Source organism: Schistocerca nitens, unplaced genomic scaffold, assembly GCF_023898315.1.
Source record: "Schistocerca nitens isolate TAMUIC-IGC-003100 unplaced genomic scaffold, iqSchNite1.1 HiC_scaffold_351, whole genome shotgun sequence".
Classification (NCBI taxonomy): domain Eukaryota; kingdom Metazoa; phylum Arthropoda; class Insecta; order Orthoptera; family Acrididae; genus Schistocerca; species Schistocerca nitens.
In genome coordinates, this window is record NW_026045885.1 from 288307 (window position 1) to 309295 (window position 20989).

A 20989-nucleotide genomic window follows, 5' to 3' on the forward strand; every position below is an offset into this window, starting at 1 on the left:
GATACACCGCCTAGTAGCTGAATTATCTATATATACAGAGGGCTTCCTTTAACTGGGTCAGTAAGGGGAATTATGAATCTACAGGAGATACCGAGAAACTGTCTTGGGAACCTTTAGATTCACTTTTGTGAAAACAATTTTTCCATATTCAAATTTTTGGTCAAGCGAGAGCTGTCTATGATATGAGTAAAATTAGCAAATTTGTTTTTACATATATCGACTCAGTTTCGTGTAAGGATCCTGTCATTATATTGGAAGAAAAAGATCGGAACAGCAGAAGTTTTATAAAACCAAAATGAACCAGAATAGAAATGATAGAATCCGTAAAATGTAGTATTTTGAAACGTTTTATAATAATAATAATAATAATAATAATAATGTTAACAGTTTAATCCGGTTATAGAAAGCTTCTAGCTTGAAGGGGGAAAGCAGATGGCGCTATCGTTGGCCCGCTAGATGGCGCTGTCATAGGTCAAAAGGGTATCAACTGCGCTTTTTAAAATAGGAACCCCCATTTTTATTACATATTCATGTAGTACGTAAAGAAATATGAATGTTTTACTTGCAACACTTTTTTCGCTTTGTGATAGATGGCGCTGTAATAGTCACAAACATATGGCTCACAATTTTAGACGAACAATTGGTAACAGGTAGGTTTTTTAAATTAAAATACAGAACATAGGTATGTTTGAATATTTTATTTCGGTTGTTCCATTGGATACATGTACCTTTGTGCACTTACCATTTCTGAGAACGCATGCTGTTGAAGCGTGATTACCTGTAAATACCACATTAATGCAATAAATGCTCAAAATAATGTCCGTCAACCTCAATGCATTTGGCAATACGTGTAACGACATTCCTCTCAACAGCGAGTAGTTCGCCTTCCGTAATGTTCGGACATGCATTGACAATGCGCTGACGCATGTTGTCAGACGTTGTCGGTGGATCACGATTGCAACTTTCCCAACAGAAAGAAATCCGGGGACGTCAGATCCGGTGAACGTGCGGGTCATAGTATGGTGCTTCGACGACCAATCCACCTGCCATGAAATTTGCTATTCAATACCGTTTCGACCGCACGCGAGCTATGTGCCAGACATCCGTCATGTTGGCAGTACATCGCCATTCTGTCATGCAGTGAAACATCTTGTAGTAACATCGGTAGAAAAATTTTTAAAAATGAGGTACAATGAGGTTCTAACAAGAAATTAGGTATTTAAGGAACTATAAAATTACACTTTTCGATAAAATATTTGCGTTAATTCTTAGCTGGGAAGACCACGAGAGAATGTTAGTCATAAAAAATTTCATTTTATTGGATGTTTAAAATTTAGGTACAATCAGGTACTCACCTGAAATTAGGTATTTTTAGGTGCTATAAAACTAGCATTTTCGATCATAAATTGGCGTAATTTATGTATCTGCAACTTCTGTTGTTTTTATTTGATGAGAAACAAAATAGGTTTTTGCCTAAAATCCGACGTCTAATCATTAGTCATCAGTGATAATTTAATCGTGTTTTAGGCCGGGCTGTACGGTCACCCAATCTTCACGTCAGAGGGCGACTACCCAGCTGTCGTGAAGCAGAGGGTGGCGGAGAACAGTCAGGCTGGGGGATACCCCAGGTCCCGCCTCATTGAGTTCACTCCGGAGGAGGTCGAGTACATCAAAGGTGAGCAGTGTGCGCTTTCGCAGCATTCTACGAAACACTTAAAGTTACAACGTCCGTGAAAAACGTGAATTACTTTCAACAGCGGATCTATTCCATGTATTGGTAAGTGAAGTAAAACTGCTTATGACACTTCAGTTCTAAGAGATTAATGGGAGTAATAAAACTGTGAAAACAACAATGACAATGTCGTGTTAATGAAAGTGTAATCAACACAACGGAAAAAAATACTTTTGTCGTCCCAGGAGAAATAACGGTAACATCGTGTGACACGCCTCCAGCCTTGATTATGAACCCAATTCGACGAGCAAAACAGTCCTCAAGTTTGTTCAGGTACACCACAACCGGCCGGAGCCACTCGTTGACGATATCAGATCGCATGGAACTCCAGTCCCAAATGCTGCCAAACATTTTCTATGAGACTAAGGCTAGGTGATGAGGTGATTTAAAGCATCAGTCGGGGTGGAATAGGATGCATGAGTGTTCGCCATACCAGGACGTACGGATGCAGCCGTGTCAAATGACTGTTGTCATCTTGGAAGGCAAGAGTGTCTATAGCACACTCATCATGAAGATGTAGAAGAAAGGGCAGCATTCCAGTCACCGAGAATATTGAAATCATCCGGGTTCGTGTTCACAGCTTCCTTAATGAGTGGGTTGTCACGATCCGTCCATGCGATTTCCAAACAGTAGTCAAAACTTCTCACAGTTTGTCCGAGAAATACATAAAATATTTTTGCATTATTTTTAATAATCATTGCACAGAGGTATTCCTGCTTTAGTGTCAGTGCTGACTTAAAAAAAAATCTTATCGTTGGAACTGCATAAAACCGGGACAATATCTGCTTAACTTAGATAACTTACAGACAATACTGGCAACATAAAACTGTCAGGGTGTAAAATCCGATACTATTACTTTAAAATGACCGTAGTTTAAAGCTGTCGGCTCAGTACTTCACCTTATCTTTCCATCTGAAAAGAAACTGTAAGACTTAGTTGTGGAATGAATCTCGTGCTGAAATGAGACTTTTTGCTAAACGCACCCACCACTGCACGCTGCACTGTACTATTTGCCGTATGACAGCACTGCATCCAGGTTCAGACTTATACGACGCGTAGTGATAATTAAGGAAATTGTTTCTGACGACAAATTCCGTAATGTCAAAATCTGTTCGTGGCAAAAACAATTTTTTAAATTATTTCGTAAACTGTTCAGTCGGCTGCACGTTCTCTTCAACAAATAATCAAATATGAAAGGATAACTACTTCTGGTTAATAACGGTTCATATCCACATTTGGTCGCGCAAATTACATTCCGGGCTATCTAAAAATCACTACACGGAATTGTAGATATGATCATTTACGTAAAGTTCCCCAATACTTGTCCAGCACCAGCATATCCTCTAATACGTTTAACTCCAAAGAAACGTTGTGTACTAACGTTCATTCCTCAATTCCGTAATGCACATTAAAATGTTACTTATTGGATGAACCACATGTTTTCGTTCATGTTTGTAAACAGCCAGGCTCCCTTACATGCGTTTTTTTTTTCTGTAACAGTCTGTGTGTAATAATAACTCTATTCTGTGACACCGTAGTGCACATTTATCGATAATCAGCGATACTGAAATGGCCTGTTCCTGAAACATAATAGAGTAGGGAAAAATGTTCTCATGTATCTGAAAAGGAGCGCGAGTCAGACTCAGTTACCATGCCTCTCTTTCCTAGTTTGTCATAGCTTGCAGACATGCTGTGTACGTTGCGTTACAATGTTTTTGTTTGCTGGTTTTAGAGTAATTAGATGTAGTATCTGTTAAGAACTTTTGTAATTATTTTAAATTTACCTCCTCCGAATTGTTTTTTTTTTTTTTTTTTCTCCCAAAGGATTCAGGTGAAGTCGACAGAGCGTTGACAGCAGCAGTCAGTAACCATGAGATAAAAGTCCGATCGTTTTAATTTATTTTGCAATCATTCCATGCAAAGGATGCCATCATTCGTCTCCTAATAATGATGCTGTCGGTATTTACCTATCTCAGACGCTGGTCCCATGTTCAGTAATTTGATGGTTACCTATCTTACAGTGAAGCGTTGATCTTCAAGATGGTTATAAAAATAACTAAAACTTAAGCTAAAATGTGAGGTGCAACGCGTCAACATGACGTGGATACCAGCTGCACTCTCTATACTAAGGTAACAAAGGGGGTCGCAACCTCACTGTTTCGGTGTATTAGATGTAGGTGACATCCATGAAAATGAGTCACAACATCGAAAGTGACAGGCGAACGTAAGATTCCCGCTATCACGTGTGAGGTTCCGTTGCCAAGTCTCGAATAGTACTGTAGAAAGGTTGGAACAGTTACTTTAGCGCAGAGTGGAAACTGTGTATTACATACTCTGCCTCATCCCTTCTTACCCCTGTTGTTGTAGTAGCGATCTTCACAGCAGAAGTCGTCGACGTCCATCAACTCGTGAGGACTACTAATTCCTCTTTGAACATCTCGATGGAGAGCAACCTGCGATATGTGATTCCGACAGGCACATTATGAAAATTTTACTGTCAAATTGATGTGAGAAATTGCGAAACTTACGACTACAAGAGTATAGCGGTGTCGCTTGCTGCTAAATACGCGTGGCTTGTGGCTCAGCAACAAGAACAGGTGGCAGTTGCTGCTGAAAATACACACACATCTTAGCAAACAATGTTGCTGACAATATCGAGTGGTGGCGGGAATTGGTAGGGAAACCACTTGCTGAGTACTCCAAGAAAGAAAGGTTAGTATGTAATAAGTGGGAAATTTACACCTGGACTGACCTACCCTTCTCTCTAACACGAAACTCTTCTCGCAACACCCGTCCCATCCGCCTCTATCTGAGTACCGCACACCACTCAGAAACGTGGGTTGTTACATACAGACTCAAACTAAAAGGTGTCCTATGAACGGAGAAACTTTTGAAATGCTGGTCATTCCTGTTCTAGTAAGTCGGCAGCGCAGGCGATTGCACGATTTTCATCTCTTTTCTTAGTGGTTAGCAACGGAGCGCTTCACGACGGAACAGTGTGTTGCCCTAGTGAAAACGTATTACACTTGTGGTCAATTTTGTCCAGAGACCGTTCACAAACTCCGTGGAAAGTATTGCCAACGTAATGTACCGTATACGTCCACTGTTATGGGACTGGTTGCTAAATCTGAGAAATCCATTCAGGTTGTGGACAATAAAACCTCGGGGTGTCATACGCGGAAAAAGCGCCATCGTAAGTAATAGCATTAATGTAGGCTGGTGAAACCCATTCGCTGAATATCCCAAAAACTAGATATTCCCAGAACCAGAAAGCAACGAATTTTGAAACGCGGTCTGCACTTTTGAGCCTACAAAACCCAACTGACGTAAGAACGGAAGCCAAACGACCATGAAAAACGCTGAGCATTTGCCCATTGGATGCTTACTAATCAAAGAGAGGACAAAAATTTCATCAAGAAAATAATGTTCAATACAATGCAAACTTTCTGTAGAATGACTTCGCACATAAGCAGATTTGCAGGACTTAGGGCGCAGAAAATACTCGAGTAAATATGGAATAGCCATTACATCCATATCGACTAAGCTGGTAGTGTGAATTTGGTCTGAGGTCGTCATTGGGGCGTACTTCTTCTTCGAAGATGGTGACGGATATGCATTAACAGAGGACGGCGAACACTACCGCAATATGTTAAAGGAATTTTTGTGGCCTGAGATGGACCTTCCGAATGCTGGAGAGGTCTGATTTCTACAAGATTGCGACAGTCGACCTATTACAAGAGAGATTCCCCAGCGAGGTGATTCCTCGCAACAGTGACGTGAAATGGCGACTTAGATCTTGTGATTTGATACCACGTGATTTCTTTCTGAGGGAGTATTTAAAAAAATCTCGTGTGCACGCCAACAAGCTACGATCACACTCAGAGCTCCAGAGCGAAATGTAGCATGTAATTTCAGAACTAATGGTGCGAGTATACCGAAAAGTTGCGGATGACAGTATCAAAAGAACTAGACTGTGACTGCGCCGTGGTGATGGGCATCCGAGTAATATCATATTTCATACCTAATCACAGGTAGCATATACTGCAATACAAGTAAATTGTTACGTAAATTGTAGGTGGACGGGGAGAAATGAAAGGAAAGGAAAGGAACTATTGATGTCTACTGCACCGTGACATAATGCGGAATCAGCAGCGATAAGCTAAAATGTGTGCCAGACCAGGTGCAACACAAGTGGTGATTCAATATTACATGTATATATCATATAATTAGCTTATGTCTGCTTATATTTTTTATCTTGGATAATTTGTGATACTATGAGGTAAGGTATAGCCAAAAGTATTCCTTACATTTGGTAACTGCTGCGTGGATGTAATGGACTGGATGTCCCATCAGCAAATTGACAACATTGCTTTTGGTGTTCGGGAATAACAATATTATGAAACGGATAGTTGTTACTTATCACATAGTGGAGATGCCGAGTCGCAGATAGGCACAACAAAGAGATTGTCAGAAAACTAACTTTTAGCCGACAAAGACTTCGTCGAAGACAGAACATACATATTCATACTCACGCAAAAGCAACGAACACTCACGTGACCGTAGTCGCTGGCTGCTGTCATGTGTGTGTGAGATGCGTTTGCGTGATGTGTGTGTGTGTGTGTGTGTGTGTGTGTGTGTGTGTGTGTGTGTGTGTGTGTATGTTCTGTCTCCGACGAAGGCCTTGTTGATCGAAAGCTCATTGTCTGACAATCTTTTTATTGTGCCTATCTGCAACACAGCACCTCCGCCATTTCGTAAGTAGCAACTACCCTTTTCATATGCTACGAGGTAAGATACAACCAAAAGCCTTCCTTAGATTTGGTAACTGCTGTACAACTCTCGGCCACATGAAAACTGCCAATGCCGTCGTCCCTGCGTCACAAACTGTACCCGTACACACATCACGCAATTCCAGTACAGGAGAGGACATTTTCATTTAAAGTGGTTACCTGCTAACGGTGAATAAGTACCACATTGCAGTGCCTGTATTGTTAAGAACAACGATGCAGTGTTCCTTCCGACATGCATCCACATCTACTTCTACATAGATATTCTACAATCCATGATTGGTGCGTGACGGAGGGTGTTCCGTACCACTATTAGCCATTTCTTTTTCTGTTCTACTCGCAAACTGAGCGAGGGAAAAACGACTGTCTACAGGCCTCCGTATGATTCCTAATTTCTCGTATCATATCTTTGTGGCCTTTACGCACAATGAATGGTGGAGGCAGTAGAACTGTTGTGCAGTCAATTCCAAATGCCGTTCTCTAAATTTTCTCAGTAGTGTTCCTCAAAAAGAATGTCGCCTTCCCTCCAGGGAACGTATCAGTAACAAATCTAGCGCCAGCCGCGGTGGCCGAGCGGTTCTAGGCGCTTCAGTCCGGAACCGCGCGACTGCTACGGTCGCAGGTTCGAATCCTGCCTCGGGTATGGATGTGTGTGATGTCCTTAGGTTAGTTAGGTTTAAGTAGTTCTAACTTCTCGGGTACTGATGACCTCAGATGTTAAGTCACATAGTGCTCAGAGCCATTTGAACAAATCTAGCAGCCCGCCTCTGAATTGCTCCGATGTCTTTCTTTAATCAGACCTGGTACGGATGCCAAACACTCGAGCAGTACTCACGAACAGGTGGCATTAGCATGCGAGTTTCTTTACAGTCTAACCACGTTGCCCTACAAATCTTCCAATAAACCGGAGTCGACCATTCGCCTCTCCTCCCAAAATCATCACATGCACGTTTAATTTCATATCATTTTGCAACGTTACACCCATATATTTAAACGACAGGACTGTGTCCAGCCTGCAGTCAGCGACTGTGCGGCTGGTCCCGGCGGAGGTTCGAGTCCTCCCTCGTGCATGGGTGTGTGTGTTTGTCCTTAGGTTAATTTAGGTTAAGTAGTGTGTAAGCTTAGGGACTGATGACCTTACCAGTTAAGTCCCATAAGATTTCACACACAGTTGAACATTTGAACTGTGTCCAGCAGGACACTACTAATGGTGTAAAAACATTACGTGTTGGTTTTTCTACTCATCTACATTAACTAAAATTTTCTACATTTAGAGCTAGCTGCCATGAATCACATCAACTTCATATTTTGTCTAAGTCATCTTGTCTCCTCCTACAGTCACTCAACTTTGATACCATCCCCTACACCACAACATCATCAGCAAACAACCGCTGATTGCTGCCCACCTTGCCCGCCAAATCATTTATGTATATACACAATAAGAGTGGTCCTAACACATTTCCCTGGGAGCACTCCTGAGGATAAGCTTGTCTCATGAACACTCGCCGTCGAGGATACATACTGGCTTCTATAGTTTAAGAAGTCTTCGAGCCACTCACATATCTGTGAACCTATTCCATATCCTCGTACCTTCTTTAACAGCCTGCAGTGGGGCATTATGCCAAAAGTTTTCTGGGAATCTAGAAATATGGAATGTGCCTGTTGCCCTTTATCAAAACGTTCAAATGGGTGTGAATTCCTAAGAGAGCAAATTGCTTAGGTCATCGGTCCCTAGACTTACACACTACTTAAACTAACTTATGCTAAGAACAACACACACACCCATGCCCGACGGAGGACTCGGACCTCCGACGCGAGGGGCCGCGCAGTCCGTTACATGGCGCCTCAAACCGCGCGGCCACTCTGCGCGGCTGCCCTTTATCCATAGTTGGAAGTATATCATGTGACAAAAGTGCATATTCTGTTTCATAAGGCGGATCCTTTCTGAAAACATGCTAATTCGTGGACATAAACTTCTCGGTCTCAAGAAAATTTATATTCGATCTGCGAATGAGTTCAATGAGCCTGCAGCAAACCGGTGTTACGGATATTGCTCTTTAATTTTTGCAGGTCCTTTTTTTTTTTTGCCCGTCTTATATACGGGGGTCAGCTGCGCTTTTTTCCAGTCTCTGTGGGCTTGGCGCTGGGCGAGAGATTCGCGATAAATTCATGCTAGGTAAGGGGACAATGTCGTAGAGCGTTCGTTGAAAAACCGAACTGGAATTCCATGCGGACCTGGTGACTTATTTGTTTTCAAACCTATCACTTGTTTCTGTACGCCAGGGATACTTATTGCTATGCCGTCCACACTGGAGTCTGTTCGATGGTCAAACAACGGTATGTTTGCACTTTCCTCCCGCTTGAACGTTTTCTTGAATGTGAAATTTAAAACTTTTGTTTTCGTTTTATGTCTTCAACTGTCACACCAGACTGGTCAACAAGTGACTGGATGGAAGCCTTAGACCCACCTAGCGATTTTACATAGGACCAGAATTTCCTCGGGTTCTCTGCCAGATGTTTCGCTAAGGTATGGCGGTGGTGACTGTTGTGTGTCTCGCGCACAGAACTTTTCACAGACCCACGAATCTCTGCTAACCCTTGCTTTTCGTCCTTTGTGCGTTCTCTCTTGAAACGAGAGAGCAACAGCCCCTGCTCCCTCTGCATTTTCCGAATCTCGTTATGAAACCATGGTGGGTCTTTTCCATCCTTTATCCACTTACTGGGTACACCATTCTCCAGATCACGATTTACAATCTGCTTAAACTTTGTCCATAATTCCTCTACGTCCATTCCACTGTAACTAAGTGAAGTCAGTTGACTGTCTAATTGAGATGCTGACAACTGCTTATCTGCTCTTTTTAGCGGAAACACTCTCCATGCCTTCTCGACTAAGTTTCGTAACCATAGTTGCTATAATGACCCCCGTTTGTATACTGGCATTGTCGATAAGGTCCGGCCTGTTTGTACAAGGTATAAGATGTTTTCACTGCTTGTGGGCTGCCGAACTAGCTGCTCAAGACAGTTTTCAGAAAAAAATGTTCAAAAGTACTTCGTACGATAGCCTGTCTGTACCCCTGCAATGAACCCGTAGACATCCCAGTCTATACTCGATAGCTTAAAGTCGCCTCCAACTAGCATTGCATGAGCTGGGTATTTATGAGCTGCCACATCGGTCAGCCAGTCACGCAGCCACCCAGTCTTTGAATGACTCTAGAACTGTCCCAGCAGAATTGCGTGCCCCGTAAGAACACCAACCATTAACATGGTTTCTCTAAGCCCTGTTGTACTTGACCGGATAACTTTACTGTCGCACTCACCTCCGACCTCAATAGAGACAACACTTTTGTCAACAGCAATGGACACTCCCCCTCCTATGACCCCTAAGCTGTCTTTCCGAAATACGTTCCATGACTTGCTCAATATCTCAGAGCTTTCCACTTCGTGTATCAGCCAGCTTTCAGTCCCGAGAATTATTTGAGCGTGAGAACATTTCCGGAAGGTAGTAAATTAAGGAACTGTTACGAATATTTCGGCAATTTACTGATAAAATTTTTACAGTTTAAGTGTCTTTACTCTCGAGTATGGTCTGACTTCCCCTGCTGCGTAATGACTGGCAAGTGTTCATCAGAGTACCTTAAACTATCGCCTAGACTAAAAAAAAACCATGTGCACTTCACAAGTACTCTGCTATCTGAGTAGCTGCTCGTTTTATGTAGCGCACCCTTAATCTATCAAATGGAGTTCTACAAATCCTCGCCCGATAATACAGGTCTACCTAGACCTCTGCAGCCGACCATCCAGAGTTGATGAGTGCTTTGGCTCCAAACCACAGGATCGACGCTCTACTCTGGTAACAACGCTGCATTCTGCGAGCTCTGCTTGCACCTTACATCTGAAGCCAGCAGTCTTCACCACTTCCGCCAGTCGCTGTATGAACTGTCGACAGCCCAGGTGTCGTAGGTGCAACGTGAGTCACAAACTGCAGATGACTGCACCCAGTGCGCCCGATAGCTGCAGCAGAGGTCGCACATCTCTGATGAGCCACCACCGCCCCCCCCCCTCCCCCTCACTTTCGGCACACATACCGAGTGCACATTGGCTTTCTTTCCAGCCCTGAACGCTATCTCCCAAAGGGACTCCATAAAGCACCTAAAGTGGAGCTCCTAATAGCTAGTACCGGTAAATCCCTGCCTGCCCGAACCCTGCTGGAGGAGCAGCTACCTGTCCAATCACATGGTGAATTGGCGAGGTCACCCGTCCAGTCTCTACATGGACCGGCCGCATCAAGTGACGCAAATGCGTTACCACCCGCCACTCGTTCTCCCGTGAGGGCAGATCCACCGTGTCGGATACTTTATGAGGTGCCTTGGCAGCAGAGTCCACGAGCGAAACAAACGACAGCTTTGTGCCCCTGCAATGCGCCAGATTATCTGCCACCGCTACGTCCCAAGGCAGCAGTCTGAAGGTGGCTGACCGTAGCCAAATGAGCATTCAGCTGTTCGTGAACAGCGGCGAGTTCCTCTCGGGTCTGCGCACAGCTTTGATACATCCTACCCATCATAGCAAGACTAACCGAAGAAGTAAACTTTAAAATCAGACATAATGCTAGACATGCAACTTGCTACCCTTCTGATGTGACTGCAATTGACGCTGATGCACAATGAGCTATGTAGCTGACTGTTCATAAGAAATGAAAACTGCACTAGAGGCTGCCTGAGTTTACATGCATGCGTGCCCAAAGCAATAGACACTACGCCGACTACAGCTGTTACGAAACCCGTGAAATGTATTCACAGCTGCGAATACGAACAACCGTCATCTGTGTATGGACGACACGACAGTGAAAATTTCTGCCAGACCGGTACTCGAACACGGATAACCCGCATTAGGCGAACCGTCGGCTAACTACTTTGGCTATCCTTGCACGACTCACAGCCAGACTCAAAGGCCCACGTGTTGTCGTTCCCTGTGTCACGAACTGTTCTCATAATGAAACATCCCCTTAGAAAAATTTTATAAATGACAGTGCTGGAAAACCTCTACGTCATTTGATTTTCAAACAGCTGAGCAAAACTGAACGTACTCAGACATTTCTCTCTTTACTTATTCTGATCATCACCAAACTGAGACACAATATTTTTTTAGCGCAACGCAATCTGACTTTCAATAATCCCTACAAAAGAATGGCCCTGACTAACAATAACCTATACCTTTTATGAAACACTTATCTCACAAAAATGTTCGGTACTCGAACTACTGCAACACAGCGTGCGCCAACACTGCCAGCCGAATAAAAGATTCTAACTACTGATGGCCCTAACTACTGATAGGTATAGTTAGCAAATGAAAGATTTTGATAGAGAACAAACAATGTATTTACCTTAATAATGTTCAAAAGTCCAATATTACAAATTTACTCTTTCTGATAGACACACGTGTAGGTCGTCCGCTCTCAAAATTCTGCCATCTCTCTCCCCACATCCACCACTGCTGGTGGCTCACCTCCAACTGCGCAACGCATGCATGTACGCCCAACACTACAATAGCAAATATTCCAACAATTCGAACCAGCCACAGACTGCACACAGCACAGTCAGTGAGTTTCATACAGAGCGCTACGTGGCGTTACCAACATAAAAACCTAAACAGCCTACTTGCAACTGTACACATTACGTAATTCCCATGCAGGGGAGGACATTTTAACTGAAAATCACTGCTTGGTAACAGCGGGTAAATACGGTATTGCAGTGCCTGTGTTGCTAAGAAGAGCGATGCAGTGTCCCTTCCAACACGCATACACGTCCAAAGGAATGGGCACTGCGGCGACTACAGCCTATACGAAACCCATGAAACGTATTCGCAGTTACCAATACGAATAACTGTGAGCTGTATTCGTGCCGGATCGAGACTCGAACCGGATTTCCCGCTTTACACAAGCGGCCATCTTATCCGCTTTTCTTAAATGTTTTTTATTATTATTGTAATGGAAAAGAAAAGGGAGGTCCACACTCCGATTGAAAAAAAGCAAGCAGTCACTCTAGTTGCAACTAGGACCCTCGTGTTTGCCTGGTCATCGCAGCGTGTCTTCTCATATCTTTTGTTGGGTATCGTTGTTTGTTCCAAAGTCACCTGCATTTCAACATGTTCATCGTCTCTCGCAATGAATGATCCAGCTACACGGCAGACTGTGTAGTGCACTCCAGACGTACAGTAGTTCGAAAACTAATGTCTATAGTTGGAGTTCCTAACAATCGTACAATGCCGTTCCTCCATACAGTTCCAGAAATCGAGTACATCGTTTGGGCCATCACTGAATAAGTAATGGACTGCATGGCCTCGGATCAACGAGACGGCGTTGCTTCTGGTCCTGAGATGGTATGTTTCGTCTGGATGAAGAAGACTTTGACTGGTGACATGTGTCAGTGTTACCGTCGGTAGGATAGCCAACTCTGGTTTGACGAAGCACAGCCTCTGCTCAGATAAGGCGGCATCCGCCTGTGTCAGTCACATTGCACTGCACACCGTTGGGGGATTCTGACATGTTGATCTTATGTAGCTGTACCTGTGTGATGTGTTTCATGTTGACTGTCACGTATCAATTGGACCGGACATTACAGCCGAGTAAGGCTGCGTGAACTGTCTGCCACACGATACGCCATTGCACGATGGGGTGTATCGTTTCCACCACATTCGGTTGCCGTATGCATTGCACGACGCAGTAGATCTCCATCGCCATCGCCGAAGTTGGAGCCAGTAAAGCGTCGCGTGTGTAACTGAGTTCCAAATAACAACCGCCAAGGTAGAAGAACGGTGCTGGGATATTTTGCAGTGACGCTGGGGACGCGAGGGAGGCTGGCGCCAAAGCTGCCCACAGCAAGCTCGTGAGGACGGTGGGACAGCAGAACCCTAAATGTGAACTAACTAACATGGTCACCGTCCTATCGTAAACGTTTACCAGCCCTAGTCTTCCCCTGTCCTTGGGGAGGGTGAAGTTGCCGAGAGTCGCCATAATGCTGGAAGTGCCTGTCCGGCAGGCAGGGTGGGCGACGCTAGGTAAACATTGGCATACCGTGTTTTTTGGAGGATGTTCGAAGTCTGCAGGTGGTGATTTGCTATCCATGCTCTAATTTGGTGCAGGAAGCGTTGCCAGCTGGGGTGGCCGAGCGGTTCTAGGCACTACAGTCTGGAACCGCGTGACCGCTACGGTCGCAGGTTCGAATCCTGCCTCGGGCATGGATGTGTGTGATGTCCTTAGGTTAGTTAGGTTTAAGTAGTTCTGAGTTCTAGGGGACTGATGACCTCAGAAGTTAAGTCCCAAAGTGCTCAGAGCCGTTTGAACCATTTTTGCAGGGAGCACCTTCAATTTCGGGTCTTCGTACGGCGTACATCTTTCATCTAAACCCAAGCACCTCATCTGGTCGCTGATACGTAATGGGGTGACACTGTCAGGTGGTAATCCCGTCCAGATTCGCATGGCTAGTGACTTTCGACGTTAAATAGACCACCAGGGGCAGCCCCGTATATCGTCATCCATTCCATGGCGTCCCTCATATCATCACCGCTGCAAAGTACCAGCATCAAGTCGTTCACATATGCGGTGCATCGGAACGTCGCAGCAACGAACATTCTTCCAGCCAGCAGGCCGCATACCAAGGATTCAACGGCCAACGCTTATAATATCGTCGATAATGGGCAGCTTAGGCGCACCAAGCGGCGAATCTGGATGGCTGCTGTTAAACGTCCGTTAACGAGCACCTTTGATGACGCATTGCGCAGTAGGCGCACACCACTTCGATAAAGCAGTGTGGGTGCCATGCTCCAGAGAAATGCAGTCAAGAATGAGTGGTCAACTCGGTCAGATGCTTGACCAAAGTCGCCAGTGGTGTCAGCTCCCTGTATCGGCACATAGCTGCACGTATGTTGTGTCGACCCCGCCCACCCCACCTCCAACGATGCTTGATCCTGCGGAATTACATACTGTATTGTACTCCTAAAACGCTTAACCGTTAACCTGGTGAAAAGTTTCATGTTGCTCTTTAGCAGCGTCAAGCGCCAGTAATCGTGGATACGGGATTGTCCTTCGGTTTATAAACAGGCGCTATTACTCCTTCTAAGAAGTTTAGAGGAAGTGATAGATCTGTAGACATCAATTCTTGGCAAATCTCTGTCCAGCATGGCACCAACAGCTGCTTGAAGGCCCAATAAAACTGCAACGGGAAGCCGTCTGGTCCCGAGTCGGTTCAAAATGGTTCAAATGGCTCTGAGCACTATGGGACTTAACTTCTGAGGTCATCAGTCCCCTAGAACCTAGAACTACTTAAACCTAACTGACCTAAGGACATCACACAGAGCCATGCCCGAGGCAGGATTCGAACCTGCGACCCTAGCAGTCGCGCGGTTCCGGACTGAAGCGCCTAGAACCACTCGGCCACCGCGGCCGGCCGCAGATGATCAGTGGCTTCTTCTTCCACAGGGGACGTCTTCGCCACTATGATTTAGTAGACGAGGACGACTGTCTCGTCCGCCAGTGGCGCCGATGCTCCGGTCGGTGTTCGCGTCAGCCGGCGTCGAATACACTGACCACAGTCAGAACACTTGCGTGATTGGCCATCGTACATTACTAACGCGTGGCAAACACCGATGCTCAGGTAGGAACGGAACGTGTTTCGTCAGTTCGATTTTTAGTTGATGGACACCATTATACACCCTACAAAACCCAAACGTTTCTCGGGCACATTGCTGATCACGCTGCCGTACGGTCGGGAAGCTGCAGTTACGACGTCGGTTGGCACCTCAAAGGGGAGTTGAAAGACTCTGAATGTGCGCGAGCGCAGGCCCGCGTGGTCCGCTGTGGCCGCCCTCGTGTGACGAATGGAGTGTTTGAACTCAAATGAGTGCGCGAATTGGTTCACCACAGTTGTGCACAACTCGGCATTTGTCATCTTGATGTAAACGACGCTAGCCGTAACTGAGAGGTGGATGCCCACGATGTGCGTAGGATCCAGGAGGAGATCGTCTCGAAGGAATCGTTCGACGTCATGCGCGCGTGGTCTGGCGTCATCCTGTTGAAAAGTGACTTGGATCGTTGTGCAGTATTTAGGACGTGTGCCTAACGACTCGCGACGGCCACTCGAAGTAAACAGGTGTCCGCGCGCAGCCCCGCTAACCGCACGCAAACTGACGTCCGCTCCCCAACGCTGCTAAGTGTGGCCTGTTGGCTACCCGTGCACGACTTGGCTGCACTCGTGGACACATTATGAAGTCCCATACAGGAGAGGACACTTTAATTGAAAGTCGCTGCCTGATAACGGCGGATAAATATGATATTGCAATACCTGTGTTGTTAAGAACAACGTTGCAACGTTCCTTCCGAGATGCACGCATGTCCGAAGACACAATGCATCGTTCTTCTTAACAAAACAGACACTGCAGTTTCGTATCGTCGTTAATTTGGAACGCTATGACTGAACAGGGTTGAACGGAATGGAAAGAGGCTAAAACGAATCACTTTAAAAAAGTGCCAGAATAAAAATCTAAGTGCACTACTGGCCATTAAAATTGGTACACCAAGAAGAAATACAGATATAAACGGGTATGCATTGGACAAATATATTATACTAGAACTGACATGTGATTACATATACACGCAATTTGGCTGCATAGATCCTGAGCCATCAGTACCCAGAACAACCACCTCTGGCCATAATACCGGCCTTGATACGCCTGGGTATTGAGTCAAACAGAGCTTGGATGGCGTGTACAGGTACAGCTGCCCATGCAGCTTCAACACCATACCACAGTTCATGAAGAGTAGTGACTGGCGTATTGTGACGAGCTAGTTGCTCGGCCACCATTGACCAGACGTTTTCAATTGGTGAGAGATCTGGAGAATGTGCTGGCCAGGGCAGCAGTCGAACATTTTTTGTATCCAGAAAGGCCCGTACAGGACCTGCAACATGTGATCGTGCATTATCCTGCAGAAATGTAGGGTTTCGTAGGGATCGAATGAAGGGTCGAGCCACGGGCCGTAACACATCTGCAATGTAACGTCCACTGTTAAAGTGCCGTCAATGCGAACAAGAGGTGACCGAGACGTGTAACCAATGGCACCCCATACCATCACGCTGGGCGATACGCCAGTATGGCGATGACGAATACACGCTTCAGACATGTGTTCAACGCGATGTCGCCAAACACGGATGCGACCATCATGATGCTGTAAACAGAACGAACCTGGATTCATCCGAAAATATGACGTTTTGCCATTCGTGCACCCAGGTTCGTCGTTGAGTGCACCACCGCAGGCGCTCCTGTGTGTCATGCAGCGTCAAGGGTAACCGCAGGCATGGTCTCCGAGCTGATAGTCCATGCTGCTGCAAACGTCGTCGAACTGTTCGTGGAGATGGTTGTTGTCTTGCAAACGTCCCAATCTGTTGAATCAGGGATGGAGACGTGGCGGCACGATCCGTTACAGCATGCGGATAAAATGACTATCATCTCGACTGCTAGTGATACGAGGCTCTTGGGATCCAGCACAATCGCGATGGGCTACAATCCGACCTTTATCAAAGTCGGAAACGTGATGGTTCGCATTTCTCCTCCTTACACGAGGCATCACAACAACAATTTACCACGGAACGCCGGTCAACTGCTGTTTGTGTATGAGAAGACGGCTATAAGCTTTCCTCATGTCAGCACGTTGTAGGTGTCGCCACCGGCGCCAACATTGTGTGAATGCTCTGAAAAGCTAATCATTTGCATATCACAGCATCTTCTTCCTGTCCGTTAAATTTCGCGTCTGTAGCACGTCATCTTCGAAGTGTAGCTATTTTAATGGCCAGTAGTGTATATTATTGGGATGTACACCAAAGGACGCCGTTCTATCAGAGGATTACAAAACTGTAATTGTTTCCTATAAGCCTTTGCGGATAAAAGATGTTTCTTACTTACAACACACATTAATAAAGCTGGGTATAATTTCTAAGACAGGAACCAAATACAAAAAACTTTAACCATAGGGAGAAAACTGATAAAGTAAATGTAACAAAAGGGCGTGATACGAAAAAGGACAAACAGTATCAGGTAATTTTGTGTAATGGTGGAAAATGTATCTTATGTTGCTTCAGAACTGAATTTTGTTACATAAGACGTATGAAAATGCGGTGAGTTACGTAGCATTGTATCACACAGTAATTTTATTTATTGTAATCTTGCACTTACGCTTCAGCCAAATGTTCGCTAGTCCCTCCTGAATGTTTCTCATCCTGTCGCAGGGACGGCGGACTTCTTCGGGCTGAACCACTACACCAGCTACCCCACCACCGAGGGCGTCAGCGGCTCCAACCCGTCCATGGACCTAGACGCTGGCGCCGTGGCCGGCGACTACACGGACTATCCGCTCGCTGCCTCTTCCTGGCTCAGGGTCCGTACTCTACCATAAGTCTACACCTACACCCCTGCCGAAATCTTTCCTTACTGTCTCTCCATTGTGTCAGGTGTCGACGTTGTGTCCACTTTGGACTCCTTAGGTCGCTTCCGACGGAGATAACTCAAAATAAATGTTGAATAGCAGCGAGACACAGATCTCTCGGGCGATTTAAGTTTTTCTAACAGTATCTGAAGCAGGCAAAAAGCAATACAAACGTCTCAAAAATGAGATCGACAGAAGGTGCAAAATGGCTAAGCAGGAAAGGCTAGAAGGCAAATGTAAGGATGTAGAGGCATATATTACTAGGTGTACGACAGATAATGCCTACAGGAAAATTAAAGAGACCTTTGGAGAAAAGAGAACCATTTGTATGAATATCAAGAGCTCAGGTGGAAAATCAGTTCTAAGCAAAGAAGGGAAAGCAGAAAGATGGAAGGAGTATATAGAGGCTCTATACAAGGGAGATGTACGGATATTACGGAAATCGAAGAGGACGTAAGTAAAGATGATATGGGAGATATGATACTGCGTGAAGAATGAGACAGAGCACTGAAAGACCTAAGTCGAAACAAGGCCCCGGGAGTAGACAACATTCCATTAGCATTCGGAGAGCCAACCCTGACAAAATTCTACCATGTGGTGAGCAAGATGTATGAGACAGGCGAAATACCCTGAGACTTCAAGAAGAACATAATAATTCAAATCCCAAAGAAAACAGGTGTTGGCAGGTGTGAAAATTACCGAACTATCAGCTTAATAAGTCACGGTTGCAAAATAGTATCACGAATTCTTTACAGACGAATGGAAAAAAGTGGTAGAAGCCGACCTTAGTTTGTATTCAGTAGAAATGTAGGAACACGTGAGGCAATACTGACACTACGTCTCCTCTTAGAAGATAGGTAAACATATGTTTCTAGCATTTGCAGACTCAGAGAAAACTTTTGAAAATTTTGACTGGCAGACTCTCTTTCAAATTCTGAATGTGGCAAGGGGTCAAATACAGGGAACGAAGGGCTATTTACAATTTGTACACAAACCAGATAACAGTTATAAAACTCGAGGGGCATGAAAGGGAAGTAGTAGTTGGGAAGGGAGTGAGACAGGGTTGTAGCCTATCCCCGATGTTATTCAATCTGTATATTGAGCAAGCAGTGAAGGAAACAAAAAAAAAATGGGCTAGAAATTAAAAACCCTGGAGGAGAAATAAAAACTTTGAAGTTTGTAATTCTGTCAGAGACAGCAGAGGACCAGGAAGAGCAGTTGAAAGGAACAGGCAGTATGTTGAAAGGATATAAGATGAACATCAACATAAACAAAACAAGGATAATGGAGTGTAGTCTGATTAAATCAGGTGATGCAGAGGGAAATAGATTGGGAAATGAGACAATTAAAGTAGTAGACGAGTTTTTCTATTCGAGGAGCAAAATAACTGATGATGGTCGCAGTAGAGAGGATATGAAATGTAGACTGGCTATTGCAAGAAAAGCGTTTCTGAAGAGGGATACATCACGTAACTAATGAGGAGGTACTGAGTAGAATTGAGGAGAAAAGGAATTTGTGGCACAACTTGACTAGAAGAAAGGATAGGTTGGTATGACATGTTCTGAGGCATGAAGGGATCACCAATTTAGTACTGGAGGGCAGCGTGGAGGGTAAAAATCGTAGAGGGAGACCAAGAGATGAAACACTAAGCAGATTCAGAAGGTTGCACAGGATAGAGTAGCGTCGAGAGCTGCATCAAACCAATCTCTGGACTGAAGACCACAACAACAACAACAACAACGGTATCTATGAGTCTTATGCAGCTTTCATTGCTTAATATACAGAAACGTTTCAGTAAATAAGATATTTGGAAAATCAAACAAGTTTACATTGACTAAAGGCACCCAGATCAGCATCCCTTGCTTCTTTTATAGATTAGATTAATAGTTACTGTCTCTTCAGTTCACAATCTGCAGCAGTTAGGTAAGGAATACAGACGAATTATTTATCGACCTTGCAGACAAATAATATTAGAGAAGAATTACACCACTTAAAAAATTTGAGTAATGCATGAAAATTACTAAAAGTTGCAGAAGAAAAGCAGGAATACAGTCTAACATGAAATTGTCAGCTGAACTCCGGTGTTAATGTAATTTACCTCTTTTTGCGCAAGATAAATTACACAGCAATAAAATGCAGTTCCCAATTTTTTTGGAGACTCATTATAGTGCTTGTAAATGTATAACTTTGGTCTCTTTTACTTTAAAGGAGATTTTCCGACGACGTAAATATTAGAAAAATCAAAACCAAAATTCGTTATATTGAGAACGAATAGCAAATCTTCACCTACGTCATATCATTAAAGAATAAGTATTGTTACTCTTCAACATACTTCTTAGCGTAATGCGACTTCCTGACAAACTGTGAGAGAGATTCTCTCCTGGACATATGAATTCTTGCTAAAGGTATCGCTCGGATAATTTAAGTAATAAAGAAAAAAAAGCACAGTATGGTAATAGCATAACGGCTTTGCCGCACTGGTAACACCGGTTCCCGTCATTTCATTTCACGGAAGTTAAGCGCTGTCGGGCTGGGCTGGCACTTGAATGGGTGGCCATCCAGTATGCCGAGCGCTGTTGGTAAGAGCAGTGCACTCAGCCCTCGTGAGACAAACTGAGGAGCTGCTTGGTTGAGAAATAGCGGCTCCGGTCTCATAAACTGACATACGGCCGGGAGAGAGGTGTACTGACCACATGCCCCTCCATATCCACTTCCAGCGACGCTCGTGAATTGGGTGCCTATTCTGTATCTTTCCGCCATTGTGCCCATTTCGGTACTCAATAGCACCGAACGGTCTAGTACTCGAATTAAAGTCTCTGCGTTATTCAGTATGCATTTTGGTAGCGATACCGTCCGGGCCTAGAGAACCGAAGCGCTGTTGTCGGTTCGTGTCGCACAAGCCAATCAAAAGCAAGCGGCCACAGATCCGCGCATGCGCACTGCAGCGCGCACAGCGCCACCACCACAAAGCAGTTAGCAGACGACGCAGGCGCGCTATTC

At 44.7% G+C, this 20989-nt stretch overlaps 1 protein-coding gene across 1 annotated transcript in view; it reads left to right on the plus strand.

Moving 5' to 3' along the window:
• LOC126228021 (myrosinase 1-like) overlaps positions 1–20989 on the plus strand; it is a 116223-nt gene that overhangs the window by 84498 nt on the left and 10736 nt on the right. The window contains exons 6-7 of the mRNA XM_049942266.1: positions 1528–1675; positions 17793–17941. Of these exons, the coding sequence (XP_049798223.1) occupies positions 1528–1675; positions 17793–17941 (297 nt within the window). The remainder of the gene's footprint in view (positions 1–1527; positions 1676–17792; positions 17942–20989) is intronic.